At 36.2% G+C, this 18,367-nt stretch overlaps 1 protein-coding gene across 2 annotated transcripts in view; it reads left to right on the forward strand.

Moving 5' to 3' along the window:
• The window catches only part of MAN2A1 (mannosidase alpha class 2A member 1), a 110,605-nt gene extending 95,673 nt beyond the window's left edge, over positions 1-14,932 (forward strand). Inside the window, exons 20-22 of one of the 2 annotated variants that reach the window (XM_082301999.1) lie at positions 7,285-7,479; positions 12,007-12,117; positions 12,472-14,932. In XM_082301999.1, coding sequence (XP_082158125.1) covers positions 7,285-7,479; positions 12,007-12,117; positions 12,472-12,624 — 459 coding nt within the window. In that variant the 3' untranslated portion in view covers positions 12,625-14,932. The remainder of the gene's footprint in view (positions 1-7,284; positions 7,480-12,006; positions 12,118-12,471) is intronic. The other variant, XM_082302000.1, reaches the window with a different exon arrangement.
• The last annotated feature ends 3,435 nt before the right edge of the window (positions 14,933-18,367 follow it).

The raw sequence follows: 18,367 nt of genomic DNA on the forward strand, positions 1-18,367 counted from the left end.
GACCTGGTCAGCTGGAGGGCACAATCAGGTTTGGATTGTCTGTTCTACTTGTTTTACCTCAGTGCTCTGCTTTATGTGGGTTCTGGCAAAGGTGCTGTCACTGCTTACGTGTATGGATGGCCATGTGTTTCCATGCATACCTAAAGGAATAATACTCTGCCTTTCTCCTGCATGGTCTTGGAAGAGCAGAACCACAGCAGGCTCCTATCTATCAGCCTGGAATGAGAGGAGTCGTCTCTTGTTGGAGACTACCAAATTTGGCTCTAGCAGACTGGGAAAATTTCCTCCTGTGGATCCAGATTTCCCTGGATTTGGTTACCTGCGACAGTCCCAGGTTTTTTCATCTGCAGTTTTAGTGCCAACTAAGCATCAGTACAGAAAATCCTTTTTTAGGGTCACTGAGCCAACACACAGTCCTGTGGATATTTTATGGTGCCTCAGAATTTTCATTTCTTCTATAATCAGCCTCCAGGAACCCCTTTCAGCGAGTGTGGCAGACATGCATTTCCAGTTTAACAATGCCCAAGTGAATTGATAGAAAATTTTCCATTCCCTGAGATAAAGAGATGAAATCAGATTTACTCTGCTCTTATGAGTCGTCTTTTGCTGGTCACTTCAATAGCTATCAAAAGACCCTAAGCACTCCAGGTCATGGCTCTCAATTAAAGGACTTGAAATCTAATGAAAAAAAAAAAAAATTGATGTGCAAAAATGTAACATAATTGACGGATTTTTAAGTGTAGACAAAAATGTATATACAAACAATTCTAATCTTTATATTTATCTGTATTTTTGCCCACCAGCTTTTCAGGAAATTTGGTTGCCCACCAAATGCTCTGGTATAGCAGAAAATAATCCGGCATCAGTATCCTTGTTTACAGTCTTTTTAAGATTCCAGAATATCTGCCTGTTCAGTACTCACATTTGTGACTGTTGTTCCTGGTTGCCATTTACCTAGGGTTTCCTAAAAGTCTAATTGGTCTAAGCTTGGTTTTTTTACAGAGATTACCTGAAGATTGTTCTGCTGAAGATTCTTGTGCACCTTGAGGTCTTAGATGTTCTGAATCCTGCTGCACAGAGCTCTTCCTATCACCTTATTTGATTTCCATTCAAAATTCCCTCTGCAAACACCAGCCATTTTCAAAGCTGCTTGAAGTCTTGGTCACTGTTTCCTTTGACAGATGCTTACATTAACCTTGCACTCTTGGACACAAAAGGAATTATTCAGCTCAGAAGAATTAATCCAATTTACATTGGTGGTTAATTGCTATCTGTTATATTAGGGGTGTAAGACCCATTACCTTTCTTCTTTCCTTCTCAAAAGCACTAGGAGTTATTACAGGCATGCAAAAATCTAGCTCCAAGTATCAGTCTCAGAGGAAAGGGAATGATTCATCCATATCTGGAGGACTTTCAGAACTTGTCAGACTTTGATTATTCTTTTTGTATTACAGTGTGCAACTCTGAATGAATTTAAAGCATATGCATCTGATTTTCACTTGGTGAGATAACAACCAGGCAGTCTTGCATGCAAAGCCTGTTACTAAGTTCAAGCCATTTACTACTTGATGTCAATTTAATGAACTTGACTAGTGTCGGCCTGAAATAAAACCTGAATTCCTCTGCTAAGCTGTGAGCCTTAGGGCAAAGTGTGTATAGAACATTGTGCAATTTTCTCACTCTATGACTGCGTAGAGACTCCATCTTCCACAAGTGGCGAGCCACTGTAGTTAAGGATTCAACTGTTTGCATTTGGGGAAAGATGTATGCCATTTTAAACTTAGGCATCCACCCTTACCTGTCACTTATTTTTGTCATGTGTTGTAAACCTGTTATTCACATCATCAGTGATGTTGTCTGCTGCTTGTTTCTCACCTATAAGCAGCCTAGAACAGTATTACAGAATCAATTTCTCCTATAGAAGCAGCATCTCATCAAAGATGTTGATGGATTGTCAGTCTTTGAATTGAAAAGAAAGAAACAATTTTTTTTTTCCATATTTGTCTTTGGAATTCTTTGACTCATATTCTTGACTGCTGTCAGTTGCTGTATGATTAAGATATTTAAAAATATTGTCTCCATATGCTTTGGTAATGAAGATGCTCTGAAAAGTGTTTTTACTCCACAGATTAGATTTTTCAGTCCAGAAACATTCTCCTTTGAAGAGTACTGTCCATTGGTTTTCTGAACCTGTCAGAGAGAAAGTTGATAAAAATTGTTTCCTGACACAACATGAGAGAGAATGAGAAACTTTTTCTTTCCATTAATAATCCAAATGGTTTGATATCAGATTATTTTTGTCTGCATCCCTTGGTTTGGTAGGCCCAGAATTGTACCTGTTTCCAGATTTTATTTGATTGTTCTTACACACTGATTCAGCATCTATATTTTAGCATGCTAGATCAGGTAGTGCGGATGCCAGTGGGCATTTACTGTTACAACTAAATTTTTTTGGTGACTTTGTCATCACAGAGAAGAGTCTTGAGGAGGAGAAAATAGTCAAGATAATGTGATTTGATAAACTGCCTCAGTTTCCTTTCCTTACTTTTAGATGGGAAATTTTAGATTACTTGTCTGTGTTGAAAAGTTCATTGGTTCTCCATTTGCTAAATTGATGTCCAATTATCAACTCCTTCAGCTTTACTTTCTTCTCTACAGAATCCATTTCTTTCTTCTGTTCAATTACTAAATTATTTCTAAAGGGTCTAATTAGCATTTTTTCTCCTCTAATTAAGGACCTTAGTTACTTAATTTAAACTTTTACCAGAAAACCCTCTGAGTCTTAGAGGCAGTGACTTTTTACACAGGCAGATTGTGATTCAAACAAGGGGGAAAGTTTTAAACTAAAAGTAAGGTCAATTAGATTGGGTATTAGAAAGAAAACCTTTACTCAGAGGATAAGGTGGCACTGGAAGAGGTTGCCCAGAGCAGTTGTGGGTGCCCCATCCCTGGAAGTGTTCAAGGCCAGGTTGGATGGGACCCTGAGTAACCTGGTCTGGTAGGTGGCATCCCTGCCTGTGGCAGAGGGGTTGGAACAATATGACTTTTAAGTCCCTTTCCAACCCAAGCTCTTCAATTATTTTTATGATTTTCAGTAAAATAGCTCATTTCTGATAGAAAGGCACTTTTTATAGATGAGGCTATTCTTAAAACTTGTTGCAAATTGTAAGCTAATATTATATTGGATTATGGTTTGTGTCTCCTCAAAACTGAAAATTTAGAATTATTCACCTTGTGATGACAAGGAAAGATCCTAAATGAGGCTCCATTTTGTCTATTGCACAGTTGTTCAAAGGGTTGTGTTTCAACACTGTTTCCAATTGGATAACTGTATATGCATGTACTATAAGATGGTTAAAAAGGCAGTATTTGCTCTGATTAGAACTCATTAAGGCAGCACATCATCATCTGGCATTCATCAGATTCTTGCCAGTACTTAATGTTTGTAAGGCAGCCAGAGGAGCTCCATGCACACTTTGAGTGATAAATGCTGTCATTGAAATTGAGAAAATAATGTCACTTTGGAGAGAACAATACTTTAATTAGATGGAGACTGTGGGACTACATCTTCTGACGCAGCATCAGCAGGGTACTGCTGAAAGCCATCAGTGTGTGCATAGAGTAATTATTTTTCCCATTACATTGTTTGTGTGTGCAAACACTTCTCATCTCTCTTTCCAGAGAGTTCTGTTTAAATTCTGGATCACTACACTTGAAGGGAAAGATATACTCCAACCCTTCCATGATTGTGATTTGCCTTTGAAGAGTCCCTTCTCAATCTTGAGTGAAAGCATTGTCTTCACCATGTTTGCAAAACCCTTTTTTCCTTCTGGCTGTCTTCTGGCAGCTTTTGACATCTTCTGTACTCTCCATTTCTATTACTGTTATACAGATTCAGTGAGTGACTGCACTTTTTCTGTTGGGGTAAACATCCAGAAAGGACTGTCATTCCAGATGTGGGAATACAAGATTCAACATAAAATTCCACCTAAATCTTAGTTCCAAACTGGATAATGCTTAAGGACAATGTTCCTGCCTGTGATACTACATTTAGACACAGTGGGAGCAAAAATGAGCCAAGTTGGATCAGTTCTGGTTCTAGCATTTGCCAGTCCTTCAAGGCTGTGCTTCTCTGCAGTATTTTGTTTTAAACAATATAATAGCATGAATAGATTATTTTTCTGATTCATGTGTGATTTGTAAGATATTTTAGGTTCTCAGATACAAGCAGTCAACTTACTTTACAGGGGAAAAAAGGTGAAAGATGAGAAGATAAATTGCAATTAAATGTTTTGACTGACTTTAGCACTTCTATGGCAACAGAGTGAACAGTGTTCCTTTTGGGGTGAAAAAATGAATTCTTCTTTGAAAGAACATGGATATGCACATTTTCCCTGTGTATAGAGCATGTATGCAGGTACTTGAATGGAACACTTTTAGATTAAGCTGTACATAGAACAAGCTTGCTCATACTGTAATTAGAAAAGAAGACAATTATGGCAATGAAGTCTACCAGTGATATGAACTTTTCAAGGTAATGGAAAAAAAAAGTCACAGCTAAACTGAGGAATTAGAAGACTCAAGACTGATTAAAGATGCAATAAAATGGCAGATGGAATTCAGTATAAACAAATGCCACGAGACACATAGAGGAGCAATCCTCTACAATCATCCACTGTTATTATTTGGGGGTCATAATAGATACTTAAAAATACTAAGCCTCAATTCTTACTAGATGCCAAAGAAGCAAAGTGTTAGTTATTCCTAAAGAAAGCACCAAGAATAAACCACAAATTACCATCTTGCATTGATTCAGCCATGGAATATTTTTCAATTTCTTCACTGTTAGCTGTATTTAATGCTACTGCAGAGGTACAAATAAATATGCATACATGCCTACATACCATACAACAGAAATTACTATTATGGTTGTCCATTATAAGCTGAAAAATAATCCTCCCCTTTGCTTTAAGTGTCTCCCATTTGTTTTTTATTTCCATGTTTTCAGCCTATCATAAAATGCAAATTTGATCTATCAGTAAGATACTATATCCCAGGGTGATGAGGGAGCTGGCAGATGAGCTTGCGAAGCCGCTCTCCATTGTTTACCAACAGTCCTGGCTCACTGGTGAGGTTCCAGATGACTGGAAGCTGGCCAGTGTGAATCCCATTCGCAAGAAGGGTAGGAAGGAAGATCCTGGAAATTATAGGCCAGTCAGTCTAACCTCGGAACCTGGTAAGGTTATGGAACAGTTTCTTTTGAGTGCCATCACACAGCACCTACAGGATGGCCAGGGGATCACACCCAGCCAGCATGGGTTTAGGAGGGGTAGGTCGTGTTTGACCAACCTGATCTCCTTTTATGACCAGGTGACCCGCCTGGTGGATGTGGGAAAGACTGTGGATGTTGTCTGTTTGGACTTCAGCGAGGCCTTTAACACTGTCCCCCACAGTAAACTCCTGGAAAAGCTGGCAGCCCATGGCTTGGACAGGTGCACTCTTTGCTGGGTTAAGAACTGGCTTGGATGGCCACGCCCAGAGAGTGCTGATGAACGGTGCTGCATCCAGTTGGTGGCCAGTCACTGGTGATGTCCCTCAGGGATCTGTGCTGGGGCCAGTTTTGTATAATTTTTTTTTTTGATGACATGGATGAGGGTATTTGAGTCTACTCTGAGTAAATTTGCAGATGACACTAAGCTGGGAGCGTGTGTCGATCTGTTGGAAGGTGGGAGGGCTCTGCAAAGAGACCTGGAACAGTTGGATAGATGGGCAGAGTCCAGTAAGATGAAGTCTAAGTCCAAGAGCCGAGTCCTGCATTTTGGCCACAATAACCCCCAGCAACGCTACAGGCTGGGGACAGTGTGGCTGGACAGCGCCCAGGCAGAAAGGGACCTGGGGGTACAGGTCGACAGCCAGCTGAACATGAGCCAGCAGTGTGCCCTGGTGGCCAAGAAGGCCAACGACAGCCTGGCCTGTATCAGGAATAGTGTGGCCAGCAGACCAGGGAAGTCATTCTTCTCTGTACTTGGCACTGGTGAGGCCGCACCTCGAGTCCCGTGTCCAGTTCTGAGCCCGTCAGTTCAGGAGGGACATTGAGACGCTTGAAGGCGTCCAAAGGAGGGCAACAGGGCCGGTGAAGGGCTTGGAACACAAGCCCTGTGAGGAACGACTGAGGTTGTTTAGCCTGGAGAAAAGAAGACTCAGAGGTGACCTTATCACTCTCTACAACTACCTGAAAGGTGTCAGGTGGGGGTTGGTCTTTCCTCCCCGGCAACAACTGACAGGACAAGAGGACACGGCCTTAAACTGCACCAAGGGAAATTTAGGTTGGATGTGAGGAAAAAGTTTTTTACTGAAAGAGTGATAAAGTTCTGGAATTGTCTGCCTGGGGAGGTGGTCAAGCCACCATCCCTGGATGTGTTTAAAAAAAGATTGGATGTGGCACTCAGTGCCATGGTTTAGTTGAGGTGGTCTTAGGGCATGGGTTGGACTCAGTGATCTTGAAGGTCTCTTCCAATCTGGTGATTCTGTGATATTTTCAGTAAACTTTCTGCCAAGTTTTCACTAAATACCACCTCTTTAACTGTAAACAAGCAGGGGTTTATCTGATTAAGTATGCTAGGGAAAAATAAGAGCAAAAGCAGTTTTCACCCATTTCTACTCTTCACGGACATTCTAAAATAGAAATTGCCTTTTTAAAGTTCTTTTGTTTTCTTTTCTTTTTTGGGTTCTCTGGAGGTTTAACTAGTTGTTGTGAATACGTAACATTTGGTCATCTCAGGTTTGTAAGGAAGCCTCTGCAGCCAAGTGAAAACACTGCAAATACAAAACTTTGGAAAGTACAAAATTTGTAAAATCTTGGGATAGAATACCTTTGGTTCTTGCTGGCATGACATTCAAATAAAACTTCTGGAAGAAATTTTTTGCAATGCAGACCAAGACAAAGATGCTAGCTGCTATTTCTTCCAGCAAATAGTTTAAAGGAGATAGACTTAAAATAGAGGGATTTGAGATGTAAGTTGGAGGAAGAAAGAAATACAGGTCAGAAAGTAATAGGAAAAAGGAGGCCTGCAAGAGTCTGTCTGCCTCTCCCTATATAAAGAGATAGTGAATAAATAGGAGCAACTTGCTAAAGTAGTAGCTTATTTATTTTTCCAAGAGTAATTGAATGGGCAGTCTAGAAATTAAAATTTTCGATGTTATTATTGGAATCATGTATAAAGTGGGTTTCAAAATTCAGACATGATAGTATGTTAACTGGAATAATTCTTTTGTATTTTGCAGAAGGAAGAGAAGGCACCAGTCAGTTTTCCGTCACTTCTTAGTCATATGACTTCTCTTTTCTTAAATCATCCTGTAATTCCAATGACGATTAATGCAGATTCAGGTGTCCCAGAGCTGATAAATACTTTTGCTCCACTGATGTCATCCATGCCTTGCGACATGCATATAGTCAATCTGAGAACAATCCAAGCAAAGGTAAGGTCAAACCACTGGTTTTTGTGAGCAAACATATGATACAGCTTATTAATATAGTCAAATATTTTATTCTTGTAAAGTACTTTGTGGGCGGGTTTATGTGCTGCAATAAACTGCAGTGTGATTATGAGCTTTTGTCAGTTCTGCAAGAACTGGAGACTTGTGTCTGACTAACATGAAATGCAGGGTTTGTTTTTTTACTACATATTAGTATGTATAGTGCAGGATTCTATCTCTGGAGAGGGCACATTTCAATGAGTTCCCAAAGTTTAAGAGAGAACCATTCATATACCTCAGCTTTTTTCTCTACTAGAAGAATTAAATTTAAGGCCATTAGACTTTGTTCTGAGTGTGTTTTTAATAAAGGATATAGTTGTAAACCCAAATTTTATTGTTAAAATATTATTAAGCTTAATTACAAGACCTAATTTAGTTATTCCAACAACATCTCATAAGAATTGGTTCCTGTGAAAACATTCTCTGGTAGGCAAACCCAAACCAAACCAATACAAGCAAACAAAACCCAAACAACTAACCACCACCAAAAACCACCAAAAAAGCCAGCAAACAAAATACCAACAAAAAACTCAAAAGAAAAAAGGCTCTTCTGTACTCAGTGTTTATCTCCTTCTGAGGAAAGAAAGGTATGTACCCACCAGAATTTAATTTTCCCTTTAATGAACTGAAGGACTGGAACTTGTTTTGCATTCTTTTCCTGCCAACAGTTCTATAAATTCTTTTCAGTTTTTCAGCTCCTTTCAAAATGTGATTATGATAACTTTATGTTGTATTGCAGTGCTACCACAGTGAAATCCCTTTTTAATTCTGCCGTACTTAAATAAAACTATTTATCCTTTTTCCTCTAGAGTCTCCATGATGGCTGAGCTTGTCTGCATTAACATCAGATTATATTCTGTTTAATCTGTTCTTCATTCTGAATCTTAATCTGTATTTTAAAACTTAAACAATGTTTGCTTTCCCATGCTTTCTCTATAAGTAGTTCAATCTTGTGTAAGCTCCTTCAGCTGTGACTGATCCTTATTTTGAATTTCGAAGTGGAAAATGTCTTGATTTTGTGGGTCTTGTGCCTTTGAAAAGTTAGGAAGGAGTCTGATACTAAATAAACCTTCATGTCAAGTGATTATTTCACACTTCACTGTGAATATTTTCATTTGCTTCAACCAGCTCAGCATTCAGGTTTACTTTGACACACCAAGTTCAGGAGCAGACCTTCATGAACATCTTGCCTCTCCCGTTTTGAGGCGTAAATCCATCCCCTTGTTTGTAGGATCTGGGCATGAAAGCTGTGAAAAGAAAGACTTGCTTAGTGTCTGCTTTTTGAGTTCAATCTTACTACTTGTAAGTGAATTCTCTGATTTTATCTGGACTCTACTGGCTCCACTGTCCCAGCTGGTATAAGACTGTTTGAGACTGTGATCTCTTCCCTGTCCACAGCTGTATGTTTCATTGATTACTGATTGATAGCTCTTGAACTTGCAGCATTAATATGTCCACTTCAAGGTGAAAGCTTGCAGCTTTCACAGTCATAGGAGAGGAGCACTATCATTATAGATAAAGTGTTCTTCCCCACAGCAAAAATGATGCTATGCCTTGCAAATAATTCTGTAAATCGCTCCTCATTTTCTGCTTCTTTTCTCTTGCTTCCAAGAATTTGAATGACAGGTGCCATAATTTGGCCTGACACAAGGAATTTTTTTCCAGAAATGTTGCGCCTCTCCATTGCTTTAGCTGTTGAAGTTGATTTTCCATAATCCATTACAATTTCAGATAAGAGGGTACCAAATTTTTTAAAAGTTAAGATTTAACGTAGAAATCAGAAAGAATATGTTGCTGTTGTAAGATATCTGATCTTGTAATGGAAAAGTGAAATCCCTTAGGATTACATCTGAAGATTTTTTTCTTATTAGAACTCCAGCTTTTAAGAAGTTTGACAGATATTTTACCTGATCTAAATAAACTGGGACTTAAGGTCTAGAACATAGTTGATTTGTCATTTTATACTAAGCATAAATACATAAATTTGTCATATTGCCTAAACTTTTCAGTGTATGTCTATTAGCTCACAGTAATTGAATTTTAAAAGAGTTTAAATGATTTTTCTTTCTCATCAAAATTTTAGCAGCATTACCCTGGGATACTGGTTATGAGAAAGCCTAGCAATATTTTTTTTTCCTATAAGGCTGCATTTAAATTCTCAGAGATCAAAATCAAATCAAACTTTGGCAGCTCTTCATAGAAAGCTAGTTAGAGATTTGATAGCACAGTGTTTAGAGATTTTTTGTTGAATAACAGTGCTGTGAAGTTTTACAAGGTTAAGAATGTTGTTATTTGGTGAAAATTGAGGAGTTCATTACAGGTTTTTGTGCAGTTAGCATGGTCATGTTTAGAAGGTGTATTTGATGAAAATTAAGTTAATCCTTGCTCAGACATTCATTAGCCTTGAATGTATTTAATCTCATCTACCTAGAGATGATGTAAGAACAGGTAAATTAAAGTAGATGTGGAGGCTGTGACAACTTAATCTGTCTTTCACCTGCTTTGATAATGGGTTAGAACAGCTTTATTTTTCACACAGGGTTGCTATGTGCATGGTGGAAGGTGGAGTACTAGATCCTACATATTTATACTTAACAAAACACTTTTACTCAGGGCGTCATTAATTGTTTGTTACCTTTTTGTTTTAAATCTTTTGAATCTTAATTAAGATAATATTTAATTCTAAAATATTGGGAGATGAAATATTCATGTCATCATTTGAAAGGCATACATGCATTTTTTATGCAGATTACTAAAAGATAATTTAAGTGAATTAGAGGAAGTGTTGATACCCATTACTGGCTTGTCATTTTTAACATTAATTTACCCCATAGGAAGTCAGACTTTTTCAGTATGAATTTTAATGTTTCACTAATCTGATATTTAGGCAGACAGTATTATTTTGTGTGCATAAAAATATCTACTTTTAAGTGCAACACTGTCACATCAGTGACAATGAAAACCAAGTCAGGTGTTTCATAGTAGGAGAGGGAAAATAATTCTGTCACATCACAGTTATCAACTTCATGTAGAAAGTAGTACTGCTGTTCCAGTGAACAGGATAAGAACTTCTTTAGTCCTCAATGCTAGTAAATACTGGAAACTTGTTTTCCTATGCTGAATGTAGGCACTATTTATTAATTAAAAAGTTGATTTTAGGTGGTTATAAGCTAGTGTTCAGAGAATCTTTTCAGGCTGAGTTTTATTCATGATTTATAAACTACGCAAAGTTTCTAACATTCAATGTTTTACTAAAAAGTATCTCATTTCAACTCCAATTACTATTGAGTAAAATTTTACTGTTTTAAATGAGGAACTTAAACCAACAAAATTTATAATTTTTTTATTATATGGGTGAGTACTTTATACTATAAATTTCTTGTACTTTGAATCTTTGTCATGCTGGGTTTCAAAGAAGCTGATCCATGATCTCCTTTACGAAGAGAAATTTAGGTGGAAAGTCTGTTATATTAAGACCTCTTTGGTACACCTTCAGGAGCTAATGCATCACAGTGCCTAGTGCTTGTTGGTACTGGTTTCTTCAAGCAGCAGATACATTCTGAAGTACCAGAAATGAAACTAACTCATGGCAGACGCTTTTGTGAAAAAGCACCAGTATAAGAACAAGTAAACCAGAAATAAGAAAGAGAAAAATAGCCTGAAGAACGGGCATGGCTTTGGAGAGAGCCATCTTTTTTATGCTCTTATTATATATATAATAAGATTAAGAGCTGAAGAATGTAAACAACAATAAATAAACAAATAAAGTAATGCATCATAGTAAGTAAGTGACTACGGTGAGTGTAGGGGTGCAGCCACAAGAAAGACATTGACACAGGGGAGGGCAGTGGAGCTGGAGAAGGATCTGGAGCACAAATCTGATGAGGAGCAGCTTAATCTTAATATCTATTAAGGTTCTGAATATCTTTAATATCTATTAAGCACTGAATGTCTTAGAGATAAACGTAACATTTGTTTCATATGGGTATTTCAGTGTACAGTTTTCTGTACACCTTAAGCTGAGATAGAGGGCAGTTTCCCAAAGTTGTTCAACATGAAAGTTTGTTCAACATAATCCCATTTAATATGTAAAATTGAGTATTGTAGTTAACATATGGTTTCTAGTTTGTTTTCTGTTTTGCCATCTAATTTTTGTGGGAAACCAGTTAATACAACTATGATAGCTACTTTTCAGTCCCAAACCTGTATGTGTGCATCTGTTGAGCTTTAAACTCAACAACTTACATATATATTCTGTAGTACGTTATATATTCCAACTCTTTGCCATTTAGTTCTTTCTCTGTTTAGCTTTATAAAGTGTTTAAAAAAACCATTGACAGTTCAATCTAGGCTGAACATTTTTTAAGGTGTAAATGTCTCCATAGCTGTATGATGATAATTTTTTTGGTGTCCTAAAATGTCTTCCTTCCTGATACTCTGTGAGCAATCTTTTATATTGTTTGTTTGTAGGTAGATACCAAGCCATCTGATGAAGCTGCTCTGATACTTCACAGAAAGGGATTTGATTGTAGATTTTCAAACAGAGACATGGGTCTGCTCTGTTCCACTACTCAGGGAAAGGTATGGTTATTAAGCTGTAGGAATTTTGTGATAAAATTTTTAAAATAGGTTTGGGATTTTCTTTAGGCAGAAGAGTAAATACTGTTTTGTTATAAACAAGAAGAGTTCAAATCCAAACATTTCTAGTCATTTTAAATATACTGATTGAATTACACTGAAATGTAGCAAATGAATACTGTTTAAAAAGATCTAAATTAGTGCACAGTATTTGATCTATGGTGCTTAAAAATATTCAAAATCTTTGGCATGAGAATTTCTATGCTGGTACCTGCAAGGAGCTGTACAATTTTAAGTTATATACTACTTTTTCTAAATGTAGGTGGTTTTTTTTGCTTTTTTTTTTTTCCCATCCAGATAAAGGTGCACAAACTCTTTAGCAAATTCAGAGTGGAAAGTCTTACACCCACATCTTTATCTTTGATGCATTCACCTCCAGATGCCAGAAATATAAGTGAAATAAATATGAGTTCTATGGAGATAAATACGTTCCGGATTCGGCTGAGATGAAATCTGTCTTTACTACTCAAGTAGAGAAGAAGAATCTGCAATTGTGTCTCCTCTGAGTTTCACGTGCAATAAGAAGCACATCAATGTTATTCAAGCTTCTGGATACTGTGAGAAAAAGATGCATCCTATAATTTTTTTTTTTATCAACACAATGAAAAGCCATGTTACAAGCAACTTTTTTTTTTTGTTCAGGTTTTTTTATTTCCCCAAAAAATAGCAACCTCATTATCAGTTAATACAACAAGTGAAGAAATTTCTATGGATGTTAACCTCTCAATAGATTAAATCTCAGGTTAAATGCTAATTAATGATGTTTTTGGTGTTTTAATTTTCATAAATAGGGGATTAGATTTTAAACAGCCTTCTTTTCCTGATTCTTGATGAATTTATGTACAAATAACTCAGTGTAGGAAGTCCTGATGCAGCTTGGAAATAAAATGGAATAAAATGTTCCTGTGTGGTAGCTAATGTCCAAATATTTGCAATCATTTATATAAATGACAATAATCTCAATTTATTCCACAATTAATTTCAATTTATTCAACACAAAGGGGATTATTAATTGTGGTAAAATGAAAGCCTGCAGTACTTGTGATAAGTGATGGTAGATTTTAATACTTCTACCATTCACCTGAGTTATGTAAATAGGAAAACGTGAACCTACAAAGTAATTTTGCAATGGAAATGTTTGTTAAAACTCCCATTTTGTTACTTGACACACTGGGATATGTGCAATTATTACATTACCATGATGAGAAATGTCCATAATTATCATGAGTACAAGATTTTTTATAAAACTCATTTAGATACCAGTGTTCTCTGAAATGAGTTTTCTATTTCAAGATTACCATATCAAAATAAATGTGCCTTATTTTTTGATATGTCTGTTACAATTTTGGTGTCTATGTTAATGTTTTTGGGGAAAAGGTTGTTTATATAATACTTAAGCTGTGTATCTCCTGTTTGACAATGCTGGCCACACTGATCTATGTACTCCTGCACCAAGTTTGTGCTATCTTATTCTGAACATTTTGACTATTTGAATGTATTAATATGATGTCATGACGTGAAACACCGACAAAAAAAGAATAACTGTAGAAGCTAGATTCAGCTGCTTTCAAGAAAATTGCAACTTGATGCAGAGAGTTGATAGTAAGCAAGACATAGTTTGCAAACCCATCAAAATGTGCTTGCATGTCACAGAATGTGGTGACCTGTTAATTCAGAATCATGTGCCTATATTTTAAACAACGTTTTTCAAACTTGGAACCTCATATTGCCAGTGTTCATGTTACTGAAGAATGGAGACTTTGCTTTTTCCCATATTAGTTTATATTTAGTACTTTAGCCATCCAAGTGTGAGTATTTCCCTAAGTAGAGCTGCTGTTTACAGTTAATATATATAAACATTCACTTGCATATGAGCCCATTTTATAGTCTTCATTTATTTTCATAGCTTGTTCTTCTATGTCTTGCTTAGGCTTTCCTTTTCCATACCTTGTTGCTTATCCTCAATACTAATGCATGAAAAGTCATCATAACTGGTAAAAAGATGTACTAGCTCTAATATTGCCTCCTGTATTTAATTTCATCATTGTTGTTCAACAATTATATCAAATATCGAAGTCTATCAAATTATTTCATGTAGCTACAGGCTATCTAAAAAGACAATGAAAGTCATACTTACATTTCATGCATTGTCACAGGTTGGATCTCAGTTGAGATTGTGTAGATTTTCTTACTTAATTCAATCTACTGTGTGTTTTGTAATAATGGGAATACTTAGTAGGATCTGGTGCAAGTTACATCAAGAATATAGGAACCACTAACCACAAATGGAAGAATCAGATAGATCCAATTAATGGATGTTTTCATGCAATAAACATGTACTGTAACTTTTCTTAGAAAGAGTATTTGAAAATACTGGTTTTTGTTGGAACTCAAAGCTTAGTAGGCTTGCCAGCAGAAATTTCTCATACCATTTATTTTGTTGCTTCTTCAGAATTAAAATGTTTAAGAGACTTTTATGTGTTCTGTGCAAGAAAACATTCAAAATACTATTTCAGTTTTGTTAGGCAGAAAAGGAAAATTTTGATGCAATAAAGTTTTAAAGTATTTTGCCTCTTGGAATTGCTTTGAAAGATTATTCATATAGCATTTGTTCTTTACTTTTATCATCAGCTGTACAATCATGATGCCTGAATTTTCCTTAACCAGCAGATGTGTCCTTGTTCCTTTATTTTGCTTCTTTTTGTTTGTGTGATGACAGCTTTCAATTCAAGATCCTTTCCTGAAATCCTTAACTAAGCCAAAACTCCCGTCAAAGTCTCAAAAAAAAATTTGCTTGAATTGGTTCAGAATGTGGCTGTCAATGAGGTTGTGTTTTCATTGATTTGGGCTTTTGTTGGATTTTTGGTTTGTTTTTTTTTTCCACAAGTCTCAGTGAATTCTTATGCAGTATTTCTGTGAATTGGCCATCTGATTCAATTGTATTATTTTGGGGCTTTTCTGTTTTTATAGCTGCTGGGTTTGTAGCTATTGGTTAAGCGAAATGAGCATCTTTACCTTGCCAGTATGATTTTAAAGACAATGTTGTGTAAGAAATAGTTTAAAACCTTGTAATTACTTTCCAAACCAGAATTGTACCTGTTCTGATTTTCTGGTTTGGGGGTTTTTTACATTCCTTAATCTTAATTTTCTTTGGTTTACTTGCTCATATTGTCTGAAACAAACTGATTTCAGCTGGAGGTTTTTGATATTTTCTCTTGGAAGGTTTTATATCTTATGGGGATATGTAAAATAAGATCTCTAATAAAAGGTAATGTTATTGTGAGATATGGTCAGTGTCATTAATGCCTTGGCTGTAACAAATTTTTTAAAAAAAATGTAAATGAGAGAAACAAAAAAGATTACTTCTTTGAAAAGTTTATACGTCAGTATCTGTTGGGAATAACAGTTATCTGTAGTGAGATGAACTCCCAATCAAAGGTGCAAGCTATTTCACAGCTGCCAAACAAAAGAGGATAGATAGTAACTTCAGAGATGTAAACATGTGAGATTGCACAGTGTGGGAAGGAAATGGGCAGCTCTTTTGCAAAGGAACTCTTGCACTGACTTTGTACAAAATATTAGAAGGTTTAAAATTCTAGAGGTTTTTTTTTATCTTTGAAGCATTTGGGAGCAATGAAATGGAAGCTGTTATTGTAAATTAACAAACACACCATTAGAATATAGCAAGTCAGAATAACAGTTCAACTGTAATTAGACTGAATGCTTTTTAAAAAAATTATATAATGCTAATATGATGTTCTGTAATTGCTTAGGGCATGTTGAACAGGCATAGATGTTTGGCAGGTTTGCTTCCCAAAGTGTTGGTGGAGCTTGAGCATAATGACTTGCAAAGACAATAAAGTACAAATTTCAGTCAGTGCCTGAGGCTATTTGATGTTTGTCTGGGGAGTCTTAACTATAAATATAAAAGCAAACATATACACAGAGTAAATCCCCACAATTTTGAAGCTGATGTTTCAAGATAAAAGATGAAAGTGTATACCATCTAACAGGTGACAATGGCTCTGGGTCCAATTTACAGTAGCCCTTCATAATTTTAAGGTCATCCTATTTTGGTATCAATTAATATCAGCATGGCCACATGGACAAAACATATTCCACTAATTTCAGTAATGTATTCTTTTGCTATATGAAATTATACTTACTGTATTTGATGTATGCCTGTCCATTGTGTTTTAAAAAAACATGCTGTATCTCTCCCTACATCTTTACTGATTGTGACACTGTTGCTCAGATTTAGAGGGTTATTTGACTTGCAGTGAGTTATTTATATATATATATATATATATATATATGTGATAAAATATTAAACACAGATTCAGTAATTTTCCCTTTTTATTTTAGGATAACTACTCTGTCACAATATAATGAATTTCAAAAATCAGCCAAAGGTATTAATTTTGTCTTCTAAAAGAGGAAACATATAAAAATAATATATTGTCTAGAATAAGCTCAGGTCAATGGAGAATTATTGGGATTTTTCAGACAGTGCTGTTACTGACACAAAGTTTGTCTGTCTCCAATTTGTCTGTTAATTAAAACATTAAATTGTGGACCTGTCAGTCTTCCAATATACATATTTTATGAACTAATAGATATTTCAAGTCCATATTGCATCACCTAATCCTTGTATGACAGCATTTGTGTGAAGCATCAGGAATGCATGATTTCCATTTACTCCCCTTCCTTTAGGCAAGTGATTTAATAGCACTAAGAGTAGTAAGAAAATAATTAAATTTTTAAAAATATCCATCATTTATATAAACATGTGCTGTTTGGACTGTAAAGGCAAGGACATTTTTGATTACACATTTCAGAGCTTTGGGTTTTCCATATAACATATTCTTCCTGATATGCAGTGCCTGTTAATATGATGCCCTTTGACAGTCTACAAAAATCATTCATGTTATGGGTATCAGTAAACTGGAGACTTCAGTCTCAGTTTTACCTCCACCATTGCCACTTCCTATGCACCAGATGCATCCGCCATACAGGAAAGCACATGCCTTTGTTCCTTTCAAATCATGATCTCCAAAGTCTCATGGTCTCCCCAGATAGCTGGTCTATTTTTATTTCTATCTTAACTTACTCCCTTTGTCCTTTCTCCATTCTTGGCATGGCAGCTAAATGTGTGGGCATTTGTAGGCTCCAGCATCCACACAGCCCTCCAGCTCTGCCCATTTACATTAACAGAGCTGGAGCTGGGCTACCTGCAGTGTCAGCCAGAGCATGACGTGATGAATGTTCAAGAATTACATATTTTAAGTCTACATCAATGTTCATGCAAATGATGCACATGCCCTACTTGCTTGCCAAAACTGCCTCACATCACTGGCCTGCCTCCTCAGAAATACACATCTTTGTTTCTGAAAATCCACTTGAACAGGCTTCAGTGCTGTTATCCCTTTTTCTCTTCCTCAGTTTCATGATATAACATACTTTTCATTTCAGGACCTTTTGGTCATCCACAAGTTCACCTGTAACCTACCTTCCAGAAGTCCTGCATATGTTCAGAATTAATAATTGCCTGTCTTGCAGTTTAAAATGCCTAATGAAGACAAAATAGATCTTAAATGAGCCATGCTGTCTGAATCACTTGCAGTAGTGTAAAGACACGGCTTTGCAAACACAAGATGACCTTTTTTCACAAAACGCTTTAATACGTGTGACAGTGAAAAGAAGTATTATCTGTGTTCTCTTTTGTTTTGAATTATTTAAAACAGTATTTATTTTACAAGCTAAAATAAACAGTATGAGTTTAATGGAAGCAATTCAGATTGACAGTGATGGTGTCAAAAGATTGAATGCAGCAGTTACAAACATTCTTAATAGAGCATGTTAGTAAAAGTCCTTCAACCAAATAAACGATTCAGGTTTGCATGCCAAAAGGGATTGTTTTTTTTACCATGACCAAATCAGTTCCATTGCTTTTTCTTGTATCTTAGTAAGTGAAATCTGCTGACTTGGCTAGTAGACATGGGAAAGAATCTGTGAAAGCTCAAACGTAACTCTAAGGCAAACTTACTCAAATGGATTTGACACAAGGAAGGATCCACAACCTATTAGCCTAACTGATATTCAAATACACAAAATGAGTTGTGAATTTTCATTCATCAAATATTGGGAGTTTGAAAGATAAGCCAAGATGATAATAATTACATTGCATTGGGTT

This window comes from Coloeus monedula, assembly GCF_965178545.1.
Source record: "Coloeus monedula genome assembly, chromosome: Z".
Taxonomy (NCBI): Eukaryota; Metazoa; Chordata; class Aves; order Passeriformes; family Corvidae; genus Coloeus; species Coloeus monedula.